General features: G+C 35.4%; 1 protein-coding gene across 2 annotated transcripts in view; it reads left to right on the top strand.

Annotated features, from left to right (window-relative positions):
* The window catches only part of LOC150108836 (putative receptor-type tyrosine-protein phosphatase mosPTP-1), a 902,991-nt gene that overhangs the window by 665,983 nt on the left and 217,431 nt on the right, over positions 1 to 19,577 (top strand). For both annotated transcript variants that reach the window (XR_016549344.1, XM_090403658.1), the window contains exons 10-11: positions 2,703 to 2,832; positions 12,789 to 12,900. Coding sequence is in view for 1 of the 2 variants with exons in the window: in XM_090403658.1 (XP_090259784.1) it covers positions 2,703 to 2,832; positions 12,789 to 12,900 (242 nt within the window). In the remaining variant the exon portion in view is untranslated. The remainder of the gene's footprint in view (positions 1 to 2,702; positions 2,833 to 12,788; positions 12,901 to 19,577) is intronic.

Raw genomic sequence — 19,577 nt, 5'->3', positions numbered from 1 at the left:
AGGGTGGACTGAAAAGTTCTAGACCTCAACCATAGATAGCAAAACTATCAGCAGGATTTTTTTGTAAGTTGCTATAACTGTCATAAGCATCCATGTGAAATTGCAAGTCATTCTATCAAGTAGTTTGTTTTATACAGCTGTCTGAAACAAAAGTGTTGTCTGCATCCCTTGAAATGGATAAAATTGAGTATCGTGCGGTTATAAAATTCTTTGTAAAAGAAGGTTTAATGCCAAAAGAAATTCATTCGAAGCTCATAAAAGGTTATGGGCACTCTTCTTCTTCATTTTCAACAATTAAGAAATGGGTTGCCGAGTTTAAACGTGGCCATACCAGCCTTGAAGATGATCCATGTGATCATCCAAAATCATTGATCAAGTGCACAATTTGGTATTGGATGACTATGCTAAGACTATAGGCGTTTCAAAAGAACGTGTAGGATATATTTTGCATGAAGAATTGCAAATGAAAAAGCTTTGTGCAAGATGGGTGCGCACTTGCTCACAGCGCATCAAAAACGCACTCGCATGAAAATCTCTGAACAGTGCTTGGAGCATTTTAACAAGAATAAAACCAATTTTGTGTGTCGATTTATTACTATGAATGAGACTTGGATCCCCATTACACACCAGAATCCAAACAGCAGTCAAAACAGTGGACAGAAAAGCCGGTTGTTCATTGCGAAAGAAGACAAAGTCGGTTCCATCAGCAGGAAAGGTCATGGCATCGGTGTTTTGGGATTCTAAAGGTATTTTGTTTATTAATTATCTTGAAAAGGGTAATACAATAATTGTTGAATATTATTCCTATCTTTTAGCCAGACTAGATGAAAAAATTTGTGAGAAATGATCCGGTTTGCAGAAGAAAACAATCATCTTTCATCAGGACAATGCACCTGCCCACAATAGTGTTTTGGCAATGGGAAAATTAAGGGATCTGCACTATGAATTGTTGGAACATCTACCCAATTCCTCAGATTTGGCTCCCTCTGACTTCTGTCTCTTCCCAAAACTAAAACTCTTCCTCGGGTCAGCATTTTTTCTTCTAATCTAGCGATTAGAAAGGTGTTTTGTTTGATTGCAGCTGTAGATGGGGGGTGGTATTTTGCAGATCTTACTGAGAACTGCTACAGGGACAGGATAATGGTGCTGGAGCATCACTGGAATAAATGTATTAGTCTTAAGGGGATTATGTTGAAAAATAAAAATAATTTTGAAATTATAAATTCATTTTTTTCATTGTTAGGCCGAGAACTTTTCAGATCACCCTTGTATCTTATCTCTCACCAACCAATCCAGTACCTTAACTATAACTCCAGATGTGCACATTGGCATATAACTTGTTCCTTAGTCTTATCATCACTTTTTGTGAAGTGAACAATTTTGCCTTCCTTTCACTCCTTTGTGACTTGTGCTGTTGCAACTATTGTTAAACAGGTAGGCCAAGGCTAATGCTAACTCCTGGAACATTCCTTAAGACACAACTAGTTTTTTTTTTTTTTTTTTTTTGCCCATAGAGAAAGAAAGTGAGATAGTTAAAATGGAAGTTACCATTTGAAAAGAAAAAATACATTTAATGTTAGGAATAATTAATACTATTTGGGAGTATTAAAGTGAGTCACGAAGTTTTTAACTATATTGAATTTTTAATAAAAAGAAGTCTCTTTTAAATATCAGATATTTCTGATGACTAGTTGTGCAAGACTTATTATTAGAGTTGCCAAAAAATTAATGTTTTTTTTGTTTTTCCTCCTCCCTTTCTCCCCCACATGAACAAAATCAGATCCCTTTGCAAAATACATTATTTTATTTCTTCTTTTATCATTTCCATATTTGTCATTAAGAATCTCCATATTTATTGACCAAATTTACTTTTGGTTTAAATCGGGTAATTACTTATTATATTACTTATACTAACATAAGTAATACAGCAGTTCTTATAATAAGGTATATTATGCAGTAATACATTTTTATTTTATTATTATTTTTTTTTTCATGTGTGGTTGCAGGTAACTTAAAAAAAAACATTGGATCAGTTAGTTACTCTTGATGGATCAGAGTGATGACAATGCTTGGTTTGGCAATGAAACTAAAGCTACTATACCAAAGTCATTATTATTCCTGACACCTCCAAGGAGTCCGAAGACTCATCGCGAGAGGACACCTACAACTGTCTCAACTGATACAGCTGTCTCAACCACTACACCAAACCTCTACTACGAATCATCTCCATCAACGCCATCTACTGCCACCTCAACCACCACTGCAACTAGTATTCTATGTCTGTAAATTGTGCGTGTTCTGAAGGGCCAATTTGTCTGTATGCGGGATGAAAAACCCAAGTTTCCGGGAGAAAAAACCCTGCTACCTCCGTATGAGATCGGCTAACTCGCCTTCGATTGAAAATCGTCCAGATAAAGATTCCTCCCATCATGTTCGTTTTGTCAGTTTGCTTAACCTCTAATGCTAGGCAAGTTGACAAAATGAACATGCAGCTAACAGACATTTACTTCCTTCATAGCCTTAGTTGTTTTGGCTGTAATTCAAACTCAGCCAGATGGCTAAAATCAGGATTTTCATTTGTGTAATCTATTCTGACACACCACACAATTGTGGCCCTTTTTTATACTTAAAAAAAAAAAAAAAAGCTTGCATATTAAGTCACTTTGATTTTTATTTTTTTTTCTTCTGTATTTGAAAACTAGATGTTCATTCCTAATCTCACTGCCAACACTTTGTATGAGGTTAAAGTCCGTGGAGCTACACGAAGCATAGCTGAAAAAACCAAATTGTATAAAGGACAGTTTTCTGAACCTAGGAAAGTATTACTACAAAGTAAGTTTTTTTTATTCTTGTTTTTTTTTTTTTTTTTTTTTTTTCTCCAAACAAACAAAAAAAAAGGTTGTGCATTAATCTTCAATAACTGATAGCTTAATGCACAACCTGCTATCATTTCATTAATTACTTGCTGTTCTTTGATTTAATAACATACTTTTCTGCATTAGTCTCACTTAATTCTCAAGGAACCATAAATTATTATTCCAAACTAATTAATCATCATGACATCTCAGGAACAAACCCTTATCAGGTTCAGTAGAAGTGCAATTGTTATGCTAATATAGTTTTCTTATGTCTGATGAGGGTTTATTTCTGAACATCGATATCATGATTTCCAGGAAGGTGTGACTGCAATAATGCATAAGAAAGAATAGCTAAATTTTGTTTCAGCATTAATCTTCAATAAGTTCCCCTTTATTTTAAAACAAGCAAACACAAGGCAATTACACCTATATAAAAAAAAAAAAAGAAATTATGTAGGTACATATATATTTTATCTTACTTATCAAAAAATCCTGATATTTACCTCCAAATGGTGTAGGGGAAACTATGATAGCTAACTATTATTACTAACCTCCTGTTGATCAGGAGGTTAGTGATAATTATTACTAACGATGAAAACTGTTCCCAGTTTTCATCGTGACAAATAACAAGATTATCAACAGGTTTGTTCATAATCTTGTTATTAGAAAGCATGATAATAAAAAGATTCATAATCTTGTCATTATCATGCATTCCTGAATGCTTATATTTCAGAAGACTGAAATTTAAGATCTTTTAAGGCACTTCTAATTACATCAGTTCACCTTAACCTTAGGCTTCCTCTTGGTCATTTCTTGACATCCTAGCATCAAATACTTGTTTTCCTACCCTTAGCTCTACTCATGCATTCCTGAATGCTTAAAAAAAAAAAAAATAAATAAATAAATAGAGTTCCTTCTTCTTATCTTTATTTTTAAAATGATATTGTCATTCATACCATATTTATTCCTGATTTCCCCCTCCCCATGGGGCACTTATTCAGTGGTGTGTTGGGGGGGGGGGTCTTCCCAGTAATGGTACTGGCCCTTTTCAATCTTCCTCTTTTTCTTTGCTTTTCTTCCCAATATTCTTTGCTCTTCTTCTCCTGAATCTTTTTTACTATCCTTTCTTCCAGACCATCATCACTGGGATCCAATGCCTTGCTACAATGTTGTTGTGTATTGTGACCCATTGACATCTAGAAAGGGGATCTCAGTAGTCTTGCACTACTTCGGCCTCTGCTTCAGCTGGCTGAGTGATCCTGGATGCTCCAGCATCAATTGGCTGATGGCTTGCCTGCAAGGGTCAACAGTGTTGCAATAAGTCTCATCTCGTGGTCTGGGATAGCCATAACTTCCACTACTGAGTACAGTCATTGCTGTTCAGTGGGCGTACATGTGTGGCTCCATGCTGGGTGGGGAGGAGGTCTGCGACTGAACAAGAGAACTACTTGAACATTCAGTGGGAGCCAGACCCAAAGGTGTCATTTTTCTTCAATCTTGGTGATACCAAGATTGAAGCAATGCAACACTCATATACCGGTTGCCAAAAGATGCCACACTTTATTATTAAATTACTCTGGATTAGAGAAAGATGTTGGAAGTTTTTTTCCACTTTGTTAGACTATGGTTAGACTATAAATTATATATTTAGTTTAATCCTTTATGGAAGTGTAAGCAAACAAAGTTTGTGCCTGAAGTATCTTCAGGACTGGAGCAACTTGTGGTAAAGGTGGAATAAGTTCACATCACTTTCCTTAGTATCCCATAATGCAAGGCACATCTCCTTGCAGACATGTATAATATATGCATTATGGGAAGGGTCACTACCCAGACTGGTTTTGACCTTTATTGAGGTCTCTAGAGTAATTTAATAATAAGGTGTGACACCTTTTGGCAACTGGCCATATGGAAGTATGAGTTCTGCATTGCTTCCACCTTGGCATCACCTCTGGGTCTGGCTCCCACTGAAGAGACCTCAATAAAGGTCAAAACCGGTCTGGGTAGTGACCCTTCCCATAATGCATAGTTATACATGTCTGCAAAGAGATGTGCCTTGCATTATGGGATACTAAGGAAAGTGATGTGAATTTATTCCACCTTTGCCACAAGTTGCCCCAATCCTGAAGATACTTCAGGTGCAAACTTTGTTTGTGTACACTTGGATAAAGGATTAAACTAAATATATAATTTATAGTCTAACCAAGTGAGAAAAAACTTCCAGTATAAATGTACCAGTTTTTCTGATCATCCATGCAACAGATCAAAAACCAATAGGGAAAATATCACCCTTCTTTATTCGAAAGGGGTAGAAGGATTGGCAGGTTCTCTAAAAACAGTTAGAAATTATGTTCTGGTGATATCCTTGTGGAAACATCATGTCAGCAAGATATGGAAAAACTACTCAGAACAGCATCAATGGCTGGAATACAATTACATTAAGACCTCATAAAACACAAAACACTCAACTCTTTTAGAGTAGTGTTCTCAGAATAGATTCTCCTCAAAGTGCCTCTTCCTCTGAACATATTCCTCCCTGATCTTTATGCTCAGAACATATTGTTCAGTGATGAAGGGATATGTTCTGGGCTTAAAGATCAGGGAGTGACAAGTATAAGGTGCATCCTGATCTGTAGGGATTGTCATTTGGTTCCATTTAGGAACAGCATCTCGACTTTCCCGTTGGACTGTACATCCCGAATCTACTATGATGCTTTAAATGTCAGAAATATGGACAGGCCCAAAGTGTCTGTCATGGCTCTATCACCTGTGCCTTATGTGGTAATAAAGAGCATGATAACAAACTTGCTTTGAAAAGAAAGCTAAATGTGTCCACCATCAGGGAGATCATCCCACTTACTCTCATGCATGTCAGAAGTGGAAAGATTAAATACAAAAGATTAAAACAGAACAAATATTGGCATGCAAAAAGGAAGTTACCCATCACACCTGTCCTGAGAACTTCTTATGCTGAGAGAGTGGTAGTAGAAAATATCCTCAGTAACTCAAACTTGTATGTCTATTTCACCATACCTGAACTCTTTACAATCATGACTGCTCCTCTGTTGAGTGCATCAGCTTCAGAAACAACTTCAAAAATGGTTCTATTTGATGAGAACCGACTTGCGAAAAAAATTTAATGCAAGGTTATCACTTAAAGACAAACCACCAACCCCCCCCCTCCCTCCCTCTCCACACCCTGCAAAAATGAATGATTTAGTATCTATTGAACATAAATTAAACTTACCAACAGATCCTGACACATCCATTGATGTGTTGAATTTTTTCCCAGAGGAAGAGATAGATAGTGGCCATCCATACTTCCCAAAATCAATTGATAGATATAAAAGATATAAACCTGATAAAAGTAAGCCCTCAACCGCCTGTAAATCGGAGAAGTCTACAAAACCAAAACAATAAGACAGTTTTTACAATGGAACTGCTGTGGTTTTTGCCAGAATATCGATAATGTTAAGATTTTCCTGCAGAAACACAAGTCTTTCTGTTTCTGTCTGCAGGAAACATTTAAAACCTAGTGAGGACCCTACATTAAGGAATTCTGTCCTTGCATACTGTTGTATGCAAGAACAGAATTGGAGATGGTCCTGCTCATAGTGCAGTGACATTTCATATTTCATTATGTCCAGCTTAATAATGTTCTGGAAGCAATTCATTTATGTATGGAATTTCTTATTACAGTATGTTCAGTTTATTTACTAACAGGTTATAGAGATAAATGAGATGGGGTTTAATAATTTTATATTATAACTTCCTGAGCCTGTACTTCTTATGGATTACTTTAATGGGCACAGCACTCTGTAAGCGCCAACACAAATGGACGAGATTGTATCATTGAATGAATCCTTGGCAGTCATGACTTCTCCCTTTTGAATAATGGACTCAATACCTTCTTCCATATACTTTACCCACTCATATTCTGCAATAGATCTTACAATTTGCTCCCCTGCTATTTTTCCAATGTCGTGGGATGTCGAAGAGAACATATATGGAAGTAATTGTTTTCCTGTTTTTTGCACAGTGTCTTCATAGGAACCTTATTCTTCTTCATGGATCCTCATATGGAAAATGGACCAGGCTGACTGGAATTCATTTTATTATTTGACCAAATTTAATGCTGCTACAGTCAGTATGAGATATTTTCCTTTTGAATTTATTAGTAGACCATAGTTATTCATAAATATACAGTTGTCGGCAAGTTTTGCCAGCTAATTCTGTCTGGCTTCTTCAAGACAAGAAAATAGGTGTTAACGTTTACTGGTAAAAAAAGAAGAATGAAGTAACAGCAGTTAAATTAATTAAAATTGAAAATGATGCATAACATCAAGAGCATGGAGTCTTAGGTCTTAGTCATTATTTGTTGATCGCATTTTATAGTTTTCCGCAAAATTAAATTCTGCTAAGCTTAGTCAATCAAACACCTATCAGTGAAGTAGTAAAGTTTGTAACAGAGTGTATTATCCAGGCAACAACAGTCTAATTCCAAAAACATCATCTCACTTCCCACTCTATCCAAAGCCTTGGTGGAACTCAAAGTGCCAGCCAGCCAAAAAAAAAAGATCAAGACAGAGCATGGGGTATATTTCATAGATACCCCAGCACAACATAATGCTTGGGCCAAAGCCAAAACGAGTCAAAAACAATCTTGGATCCATTTCACTTCATCAATTACTCAAACAGCCAGTACAAAAATATTATGAGATAAAATCCAGAAAATGAAAGGATTCAACACAAGCAAACAATTATTGACCTATTGCTCTGACTAGCTGCATTTGTAAGATATTAGAGAAGATGGATAATGCCAGACTTCATAATATTATTAACTTATAATAATGCCTTTGCTATGGTGCAGCATAACCTTTGCTGTCCTTGCACCAGTAAACTGTAAATCAACCAACTTGATTTTTCTCAGACCTCTCATATCTAGTTCTTTGATCAGCTTTTTTTTTTTTTTTCCTCCCACCAACTTCCTTATTTATAACATAGAATTGGTTTCAATGCTGTCTTATGTAGCTGGTTAAGCATTTTATCTGCTTCCACTTATTTCATCTAAATTTATTCATCTAGTTTCTAACCATACCACCACTGCTTATTCTGTTATATATTTCCATATTTAATATGCCATCTTCACTAAAAATTGTGTTGTCTTTAATATTTGAAATATTTTAACATTTTCCATCGAGAATGCAGTTGATATTTTCCATCTGTCTGCCTGTTGTCTTTGATTTTGCCTTTTTATTGCTGATTTTCATGCGAAATTTGTTACAGCAGTAATCCACTTGAATTAAAGAATCATGACGATTCTTGCCGTATTTATTTCAGAGTATAACATTGAATATTTAGACTTCCTTGCTGGTTTCAACTCATTATGGAGTTTAATGGAATAAATATAGCACATAAATAATTAAACAACTTGTTTAATCATGCTGTATTTCATCTCAGTCACAGAGACATCATCAGGTAAACAATATTAAAATTGCAAAAACACACACAAATATTTGCACACACAATAAGTGGAAATTATTAGACTGAAAGCCTTGAATTCTATGAGGGGCATTTATATGTTCTGGCCAACAGCAAATGGGCGCTGTTAGCTGCGTTGGGCAGAAGGCAGAATTAGAGTTAGCCCCCTAGCCAGTTATTATATGGAACATTTTGAAAACATGTTCTTGATGCTGCTATTCTCAAACCTGTCTGGCTAAGATACATTGATGTGTTCTCTATTTGGTCACATGGCTTAGACACATTAGACTCCTTCCTCCTCCATCTCAGCAGACAGCACCATTTCACTATAGAAAAATAAAATAATAATAATAGCCTCATTTTTTTTGGATACATATTGCATGTCTTCCCAATTGTACCCTTTCTTTTTCAGTTTACAGAAAACCCATGCACACGGGTAGATACATACATAAACTTTCCCATTATCCCCCCCCCCCCAACAAAAGTGTTATCAAAACCCTTGTTAATAGAGCCTCCAATCTGTTCTACCGATGCTGATCTATGAGGGGCATTTATATGTTCTGGCCAACAGAAAATGGGTGCTGTTAGCTGTGTTTGGCAGAAGGCCTAAGAATTAGAGTTAGCCCCCTAGCCAGTTATTATATGGAACATTTTGAAAACATGCTCTTGATGCTGCTATTCTCAAACCTGTCTGCCTAAGATAATACATTGATGAGTTCTCTATTTGGTCACAGTTCCTTGTTCTTGCTAAACTCTCCTTTATTCGCCAGATTTTTTGTATAATAGCTACAATGCCAAAAAGATCAACAAATTAATTATTCCTCTCATCTACTCGCATCCCTCTCAACATGCTGACTGTAGCAATGCTGTCATTGTTCCTTATGAAAGGGACACCTCAAAAAAAAAAAAAAAAAAAAAAAAAAAAAAAAAAAAGCCAGAATTCTAAATAAAAGTACAATTTTTGCATGCCATTCAAACCTTATCTGAAGCTGACCACTCTCATTTGTTCTCCCAAGGATCCTCTACCTCCTCCTCTATCAGTGTTTACAAAGTTCCTTGTTTCTGCAATTTATCTTTTTAAGGTCAAATTGGGAGATCTAACATCCACTTAGAAGAACATAAAAAATGTCTGTTGTCATAATTTTGGTCAGTCATGTCTTGCTGACCATGCCTTGTGGATACCTTGCACAGAATGAAATGTTAAAAAAATACTGTACTTAATACATCAAAAATACAAACTTGAAAGACTTTTTTTTTTAGAATCAGCAGCAGAATTTAAAAACTGACCTAATCTTAATAAATATGGTTGTATTAAGCTTCCCAAGATCGAGGAAACTAATACTTAGGCTTGCTGCCCAGCACAGCTAAGGCTAGCCAACACTTTCCATAGCGAGCACTGCCCCTTCCTCATAGGGCTTTACGCTTTCAGTCCAATCATTTCTATTTATTGTTTGTGCAAATTTGTATGTGTTTTTGCAGTTTTAATATTGTTTCCCTGATGATGATGAGGTCTTTGTGACTGAGATGAAATACAGCAATCCCTTGATTAATGCGTCCCCGATTAGTGAGTTTTCGATTAGTGCTTCATTTTTTTCGATACCCAAATTCGATTAGTGCGCCTATATACATCTTAAAAATAAATGTTACAGATTTTAAAAATTTTATCTATAAATTTTTTATGGCTAACTATTTTAAAAAATCACTCGCCAGGATGAAATAATTTAGTTACCGATTTGAAACATTTTACAAAGTTATTTTTTAATGGCATACTACACTATTTCCATGTACACTATGTTCAAAATTTACCACCAAAATTTATGTCATCTGCTTTACATAGCATTTTGCTGATCATATCTCGTGCAATTGTTTTTCTTACTTTTTTTATTTTAAATTATTTTCCTAACCTTTAACATGAGCAAAGGAATTAGTGAGCAAAAAATAGAAGGGCGAAAATGATTCGAAAAGTAATCTGATTGGAAGAAAAACTTGAAATAATAAAGAAAAATGAACAAGGTGAGTCCAGAGCAAAAATGGGCGAATCAACTGCTGAATACAAAGAAAAAGGTAAGGCTGCTTCAAGTTCATCATGCGTGCACTGAAAATCAAAGTATTATAATGATTGAATTAGAGAGACTTCTTTTTACATGGATCGAAGATTGTAACCAAACACGGATCCAGCTAAACACTAGTCTTATTAAATCAAGCATTGTCTCTTTGTAACCTGGAAAGAAAGGGCTATCAATGATGGAAAAGAAGAAGAATTCCACGTTAATGCAGTGATTTGAGCATTTCAAAAAGAGAAATAGCCTACATAATATTCTAATCACAGATAAGGAGATATCCAGAGATTTAGAAGAAAATTGTGTAAGAAGGGGACTATTGTGATCAACAAATATTCAGTGTCGATGAAACCAGCCTTTTTTTTTTTTTTTTTTTTAAGCGAATGTCTTCCAGGACTTTTCTAGTTAAATCACAGAAATTTCAGCCTGGTTATAAAGTCGTAAAGTCGAATGAAATTACTGCTAGCAATGTGCAAGCCATTTGGAAGCACATTCTTCCACATTGTGCAAATGATTTTAGAGGCTTTTCAAATGAATCGAAGTTAATTAAATCTCATTCTGAGAAGTTGAGTCATTCTGACCTGCTAAATTTAGATGCACAACAGGAAGATCCTGAAGAATATGAAGAAAATTTAATCACTGACAAGCCCAAAGAGGTTTCACAGGAACAATTTGAAAATAGTTTTCGTACAATCAAAGTTTTTAAGCAGCAATGCTTAAAAACTTTGATTGTACGAAAGACTGACCCTGGTGAAGAGACAACCAGTAAAATTTGCAGAAGAGGCAATAGGGCCATACTGTCAGTTGTATCAAAAAAAGAAACAGAATGCCTGCCAAACTATGTGAGCTCAATTCTTTGTTAAGAAGCAGAATAATAAATTTATATTCTGAATATGTTTTATTGTCTTTCTGCTTCATGGTTTTCCTTTAACTAGGCCCTGAGACATACCCTAATTCTTTTATAAAAAAAATTAAGGGTCAAAAAAGAAATTTGAGGAACAAATTATTTATTTTCCCATAGGTTATTATATTTGATTAGTGCATTTTCGATTAATGCGCCTGTTTTAAAGAATGCATTGGGTGCATTAATCGAGGGATTGCTGTATAGGAGTGATTAAATGTGTTATTTAATTATTTATGTGTGCTGTATTTATTCCATTAAACCCATATAATGAGTATAACATTGGTCAGCCACTACATGGGCATGTTGAGGAAGGCGGCTGTTAAGAGTGTTCCAAAAAGATAGATACCTGTTTTTTTATTTAAAAATAATGATATTGCTTTAAAAAAAAATTGTACTATGTTTAGGTTTAGATTTAATTAAGTTAAACTTGGATTTAAATATTTACTGAATATTTAGAATATTGTATTATTTGATAAGATACTGGTATTGTTCATGACCACTTATGTTTCTTTTTGCCATTAAGATGTGTTTTTATTAATTACTGATTAATCTTTGTTTTAATTAATCATGCACATAGTTGATTGTTTATTTTACAGTTATTTATACATATTAAAAAATGTATGAGGTACAGCAATGCAGGTGATATCTTTTGCTTGAAGTTGATATGAAAAATTTCATTTTGTATAGCATGTATGGAATGTATACATGGGTGGTCTGAAAAGTTCTTGGCTTAACAATGAAAAAACGAATTTATAATTTAAAAATTATTTTTATTTTTCAACATAATCTCCTCTATCATATCATATATCATATTCTTGATATTCTTCCTGGCAGATGAATACTTACTTTTCTCTTGAACCAGAGTAAGTCTCACTCATGTGAGTGAGATATCTGGTATGCTCCTACATGTGACAATGGATCCAACTTTTCTCCATGAAAAAATGCAAGAAAGCATTTTTGTAAATAGGGTGAAAGATAACTTGTAAACTGTCTTCTTTGAGCTATCTTTATGAGGCATGATGGATATAAGAAATAGTGATCCTTTTCTTGGAGTGGAGAACAGAGGTGATAATTTATTTTTTCTATGAGTAAACGTTATAGGATGATGAGAAAGTAACATGAACATTGGCTGTTGTTCTTCTTGTAAAAGTGTGTGGGAACCACCACTGGATGCTAGCACAGTTGATTCAAGTTTCAGTGGTACCTGAACTTTTGGCTGGGTTGATGATAAGACTTTGCAGCGATATGTCATCCTTCTCTATGTTATACATGAGTCAGATATTGAGTAGCTAGATAGATGTCATGTTAATTACTGTGTACAAGAGAGAGTGAGAAGAGAATAACTATTCTTAAAATTGAGAAATAGGTGTGTGTGTGTGTGTGTGTGTAGTCATTTTATATTAAAAATATATTTTGACTGCTTAATTGTATTTTGTAAGTTACTTTAGTTTCAAGACTAATCATGTTTTTAAATTCCTTTGTATTTAGGTTATACTAGTGCTCCCTACTCTGATTCTACTGTTAGTGCAGGTGTTATAGCAGGGGTTGTGTGTGTTTCATTTGCTTTATTGTTAGCCATTTTGTCCTTCATTTTGTGGAGGTAAGTTAGAAGTGCAGTTTACTCTGTTTCTATTAAAAAAAAAGTTTTCTTAATGAAGATTTAAATAGTTATAAATGAGAGAAAGAAAAAGCAGCTGCTGATCTATAAAATTTTGAAGTATACGACTACAGGTTTTTGTAGAGTTCATAGCATGCAAAGTGCTTAAATTACACTGATGTGAAAATACTCCTGTAATATGCTGGCAACAGGAAATCACTACTTTTACCTAGTTAAAATGGCTACATTTTGTAGATTGAATAAAACAGTAAAAAAAAAAAAAAAGAAATCATATACTTGCTCTGTGGTGTTTATCACAACTTATCATCATCATCATCATCAAATTCCTGCCATGTACCCTCAATGGGTGTACTACATGAAAAAATTACATCATTACTAACTTCCTATCTACAATTTTCCTCTAAATCTGTCTGTTACTTGTCAAGACTCCAACATTATCAGATTTTATATTTCTATCGATTCCCCATAACGATATTTCTAGAAATCGATATTTCTATCGATTTCTAGCGATTCCCCATAAGATTTAATTGAAAATCGATTAATTTGTTCCGGCTCCTCCCCACAACCGTAGTACATATTAAAAATGCGGATAATATTCATTTAAGTCATAAAAATATGGTAAATATCACTTATTTATTATACAATATATGTATTTGGTACAAAAAAATGAACATTAATAAAATGAATTGTTCATGAAAACAGTTTTTAATTATCAATCTTCACCAGAAGGACAATTAGGCTTACTTCGGAGTGTTTTGACAAATGGACCTGTAAAAAACATGTCTGGGGTCGTTTGCTTCTGCCTCTTTTTTAAAATGTTTCTGAAAAACTGCATGGACTTTTCATTAAATAGATCTGCAGTTCTGATAACCTCAGATTTGTTTGGATTCCATTTCATAGCAACATTTTGAACTTCCTCCCACTTTGCCAAAACATTTTTGATTTCAGCAGTCGTAATTTGTTCTTGCTCTCCATCCTCACCTTCAGATGAAATTTCCAATTCCTTTTCTTCGCATCATCATCATCATCATCAAATTATTCCTGCCATGTACCCTCAAGGGGTGTTCAGGATATGATAGTATTACATGAAAAAATTACATCATTACTAACTTCCTATCTACAATTTTCCTCCAAATCAGTCTGTTACTTGTCGAGACTCCAACATTATCAGATCTTATATTTCTATCGTCTAAGGCACTTTGTACCGTATCAATCCACCTATATCTTGGTCTTCCTCTGGGTTGTTTTGCTGCCAACCTGGCAGAGAACACATGTTTTGCTAATCTTTCTTTACCCATTCTATTTAAGTGACCATACCACCTGAGATTAGCTCTGCTAACGCATTCCTTGATGCTGACAATGTCAGGTTCTTTCCTAATATCCTCGTTTTTAATATGATATTGCCATTGATGCCATCTGTTCAAGCCTCTAATCTTTCTCAGGACTCTTATATCTGCGGTCTCTAGTCTTTGGTCAAGTGTTTTACTTCTAACCCAGCTCTCAGATCCATAAGTTAAAACTGGTTTGAACACTGTCTTGTATACAGCTAATTTAGTGTTCTGACTAATTTATCTCTTATTCCATATGAATTTATTCAATTGACTTCCTACCATACCAGCTTTGCTGATTCTGTTGTCTATTTCTATATTTAATTTACCATCTTCAGTAAAAATCGTGCCTAAGTAGCTGAAATGTTTTACTTGTTCCACAGGCTCTCCATTCACATCACAGTTGACATTTTCAATGATTCTGCCTATTTTCATTGTCTTTGTCTTTTTATTGCTGACCTTCATATGATATCTATTACAACAGCTATTCAATTTAGTCAGAGAATTTTGCAGACTTGTAGAGGATTTATTTAGAACTATAACATCATCCGCATAAAGCAAAGAGCTGACATTAACATCTCCAATTCTGATATCATATTTAATACCACTTTCCTTCATAATGTGATCCATATAGATAATGAATAACAGAGGGGATAATGTACATCCTTGTCTCACACCAGATTTAACATTACACCATCTTCCCGTACTACCTTCAATTCTAACTGCTGACTTACAACTCAAATAAAGACTAAGTATTGCTTGATATAATGCCCCATTGACACCATATAACTCTAGTGTATGAATAGCTTCTCTCTCTTGGCATCTTGTCATATGCCTTTTCCAAATCAACAAAACTTAAATACAGATCTTTGTTATATTCCCATGCTTTCTCGACTATTTATCGTAAAGTGAAGATCTGATCCTGACAGCCTCTATTCGGCATGAATCCAGCTTGTTCTTCACCCAGCTTTTCTTCCACAATTCTTATCAATCGTTTCTCAAGTATACTTGCATAGATCTTGCCAGGAACACTTAATAGGGAAATACGTCTATAATTCTCACATTCAGTTTTATTTCCTTTTTTATATATGGGTATTATGAGAGCTCTACTCCAATCATCAGGAATTCATCCCTCTGTCCAGGCTTTCTAAACTATGCAGTGTAAGACATGGTAAGACTTTTATACCACCATACTTCAGCATTTCTGGTCGAATATCATCTACTCCTGCTGCCTTCCCACATTTTAAGCCTTTGATGGCTTTTTCTACTTCAAGCATGGATACGTATTCCTGACTGCATGCCTGGTCAGTGTTTTTACCACTGTGCTGTCATCACTGCTTGTTTCATTTAGCATTTTTTCAAAGTAATTACTCCATACTTCAAGGATATCTTTTTCTTCCATTTTCATGTCACCTTTACCATCTCTAACTCCTTTTACAGCACTCTTTCCTCTATTCCTAAGCTTCTTCAACAACCTCCAGAATATTTTGCCACCTTCTTGATATTTATTTTCTATATTCTTGCCAAAGTCCTCTCATGACTTTTGCTTAGCTAGTTTTACACAGTGTTTAGCATTCTTGCATTTGTCTCTATATTCTCTAACAGCACAAGCTGACTTATTTGACAAGAACTTTTGATATGCTTTCTTCTTTTCCTTCACTGCCTCTTTAACTTCCTGTGTCCACCATGGAGTTCTAATTTTTCTATCCTTGCAGACAACTTCACCATATTCCTCTCTAGCTGAATCGATCAGGGCTTTCTTCAAGGCTTGTCACTGAATCTCCAAGGTTTGATTCCTGTTCTCAAACTCTTTCATTTTTTCTTCAGTAATCTTTATGTATTTTAGTCTTCTACAGTTCACATCTGAGAGCTGCTCAACTTTTATTCGCTTTAAAACTTTCTTACATCTTTTCAATATGAAATTCAATTTTATCCTGCTCAAGACTAAATAGTGATCACTTCCAATTTCAAATCCTCTGTACACTCTGGTGTCCTGCACCAGGGAGAAAACATCACTGTCAACAATAGCATAGTCAATGAGACTTTTCTTATTCCTTGCCTCTTCTCTCCATGTGAATTTGTGCACATTTTATGTTGGAACATGGTGTTAGTAATAACCAGTCCATGTCCTGAGCAGAAATCCAACAGATATTTGCCATTATTATTAGCTTTGCTCTTTTCTCCAAATTTTCCCAAAATATTTTTGTATGTCCTACAATAATTTCCTACTCTGCTATTTAGATCCCCAACAAGGATCAACTTTCCCTTTTTTATTGTGCCAGTTGCCCTCTCTAAAGTCTCAAAAAATTCCACCACTTCTACCTTAGTAGAACCTGTGGGACCATAGGCACAAATAAGTCCCATTGTCCAGTTCCCCATTCTCATATTTGCCCACATTACTCTACTTGAGACTGCCTGCCATTCAAGAAGATTAGGCTCGTATTTTGTGTTGAATACTATTTCCACGCCTTCTTTTCCTTGATTGTCATTGCCTGAATATAACATTTTGTATTTATTGCTCAGAAAGATCTCGCCAGTTTTTGTCTATTTTGTTTCAGTCACCCCTATTATGTCGATCTGGTACTTATCTAATTCCTCAGCTAGCTCCATTTCTTTGCCATTAAGGCTTCTTATGTTGATAGTACCGATCTTTAACTCTGGTGATGTTGAGTTGGGGTGTGTTTTCAGATTTGTTCCAGTAGCTGACTTTTCGCTGTTCACCCTGGTTCCCTGGCGAAAACAACGGGGGCCTTATTTAACCGGGCGACGCCCCAGTCTTCATGAAATTTTGTCATGTTGTACCATCATTTTGTATTTTGGTTTAATCAATAAGAATACAATTTGGTCGGCTAAATCCCAAATTGCCAGCCCATCCTCGTTCGTTCAGTATCCAAGTAGATACCCAACAAGATGCGCCACGAGAACGTGAGGATTGGACATTAGGTCAGAACCCCTGGTCGGTTCTCCGCATTCCTTTAAAGGCTATGTGGAGGTCTCCTCTCAGTTATACAGCTTTGACCCTTAAGCATCCCTATCACAAATTATTGTTTTTATTATTACATATGGCGCCTCCGTGGAGTCCATATAGTCATTGTGGTAGGTCCATTTCAAAAACATTAATCATGAGTTATCAATACTTTTCATGTTTTGCCTTACCTCTTCTCTCCATGTGAATTTGTGCAAATTTTTATGTTGGAACATTGTGTTAGTAATAACCAGTCCATGCCCTGAGCAGAAATTCAACAGGTATTTGCCATTATTATTATTTTTTTTCTCTAAAGCCTCAAAAAATTCCTCCAATTGTGCCTGCTGTGGGATCATAGGCACAAATAAGTGTCATTGTCCAGTTCCCTATTCTGATATTTGCCCACATCACTCTACTTGAAATTGCCTGCCACTGAAGAAGATTAGCGTCATATTTAGTGGTGAATACTAAGGCTACTGCCAGTCTATTTAAATTATCCTTGTAAAATATCAACATAATTTTTATTGACTATTGGACTACCTAATTTGCAAATTCATTATTTGCAAACAACTGAATATTTTCCCTCAGATCCTTTCCTATATCATTACTGAACAAATTAAATAGTAGTGGCCCAATTACAGAGCCCTGTGGCATGCCTCTAGTCACAGACCTTCTATAGGGTCCTGCTGCTGCTGTATTAACTACTGTCTGATATCTCTCCAACAACCACCCTCTTATGCACATCTTCATGCATCACCACCTTCATGCCCATGCCATTTGATGTAATTTATATATCAGGATTCCATGTGGTATCCTGTCAAATGCTTTTGTGAAATTCAACAATATCACCATGTAGCCATTACCTTTATCCAACTCAGCTGTCACTTTATTATAAAAAGTTGGTAAATTACTGAAACTAGTTCATTTGCTTCAGTCACCTCTATACCATCTGCTTTCTTCAAAATCATTCTACTGTGGTCATTTCTTTCTTTTACTTACCACATGCTGAAAGAACTGTTTTAGATTGTTCTTTGCATGCTTGGTTGATTCCCTCTCATACTCCGATCAATTTTGCATTACGATACTAGTCACTCTTCTGGCCTGTGCTTTATACTGATCATAATTTGCTTGTCATCTCTATCTGTGAATCTCTTCCACATGCTACTCTTTCTTTTTCTTCTTCTTCTTTCTCATCCATCAGATGATAGGTTGAGTCCCCCTATGAACAAATCTTTCCCATGTGGCGCTATCTTCTCTGGCCAAATCTGTCATTTCTGAACTCCATAATTGTGACCGTTCCTTCAAAAACTAACCACTTGATTTTGGTCTACCACTTGATTGTCCTCCTACAATGATTCCTTCAAGATTCACTTAAAACTTTGGCATTTTCTCTGAGATGACATTGTCTGCAGGAATTTGTCCCTCTGTCGAGGACTTCTGAACTATGTAGTGCTGCCACTGTAAGACTTTTATTCCAGCATACTTCAGCATTTCTGGTCAAATATCATCTACTCCTGCTACCTTTCCACATTTCAGACCTTTGATAGCTTTTTCTACTTCAAGTATGGATATGTATTCCTGACTGTGTGCCTGTTCAGTGTTTTTTTACCACTGTGCTATCACTGCTTGTTTCATTTTGCAATTTTTCGAAGTAATTATTCCATACTTCAAGAATATCTTTTTCTCCCATTTTCATGTCACGTTTATCATCTCTAAGTCCTTTTACAGCATTTTTTCCTCCATTTCTAAGCTTCTTCAACAACCTCCAGAATATTTTGCCACCTTCTTAATATTTATTTTCTATGTTCTTGCCAAAGTCCTCCCATGACTTTTGTTAAGCCAGTTTTACATGGTGTTTAGCTTTCTTACATTTATCTCTGTATTCTCTAAGAGCACAAGCAGACTTATTTGCCAGATTTAACTGGCCAATAAGTCCTTGATATGCTTTCTTCTTTTCCTTCACTGCCTCTTTAACTTCCTGTGTCCACCATGGAGTTCTGATTTTTCTTTCCTTGCAGACAACCTCACCACATGCTTCTCTGGCTGAATCAATCATGGTTTTCTTCAAGGCTTGCCACTGAATCTCCAAGGTTTGGTTCCTGTTCTCAAACTCTTTCAATTTTTCTTCTATAATGTGTTTGTGTATTTTAGTCTACAGTTCACATCTGAGAGCTGCTCAACTTTTATTTGCTTTAAAACTTTCTTATATGTTATTCTTTTCATATCCCAAATTGCCAGCCCATCCTTGTTCATTCAGTATCCAAGTAGATACCCAACAGGGTGCACCACAGGAAGGTGAGGATTGGACATTAGGTCAGATTAGCCCTGGTCAGTTCTCCACATTCCTTTAAAGACTATGTGGAGGT

Source organism: Typopeltis vanoorti, chromosome 2 (assembly GCF_054136105.1).
Source record: "Typopeltis vanoorti isolate ZY-2024b chromosome 2, IOZ_Tvanoo_1.0, whole genome shotgun sequence".
NCBI classification, from domain to species: domain Eukaryota; kingdom Metazoa; phylum Arthropoda; class Arachnida; order Uropygi; family Thelyphonidae; genus Typopeltis; species Typopeltis vanoorti.
The sequence above is the reverse complement of the archived record's forward strand: the minus strand, read 5'-3'. Positions and strand labels throughout refer to the sequence as shown.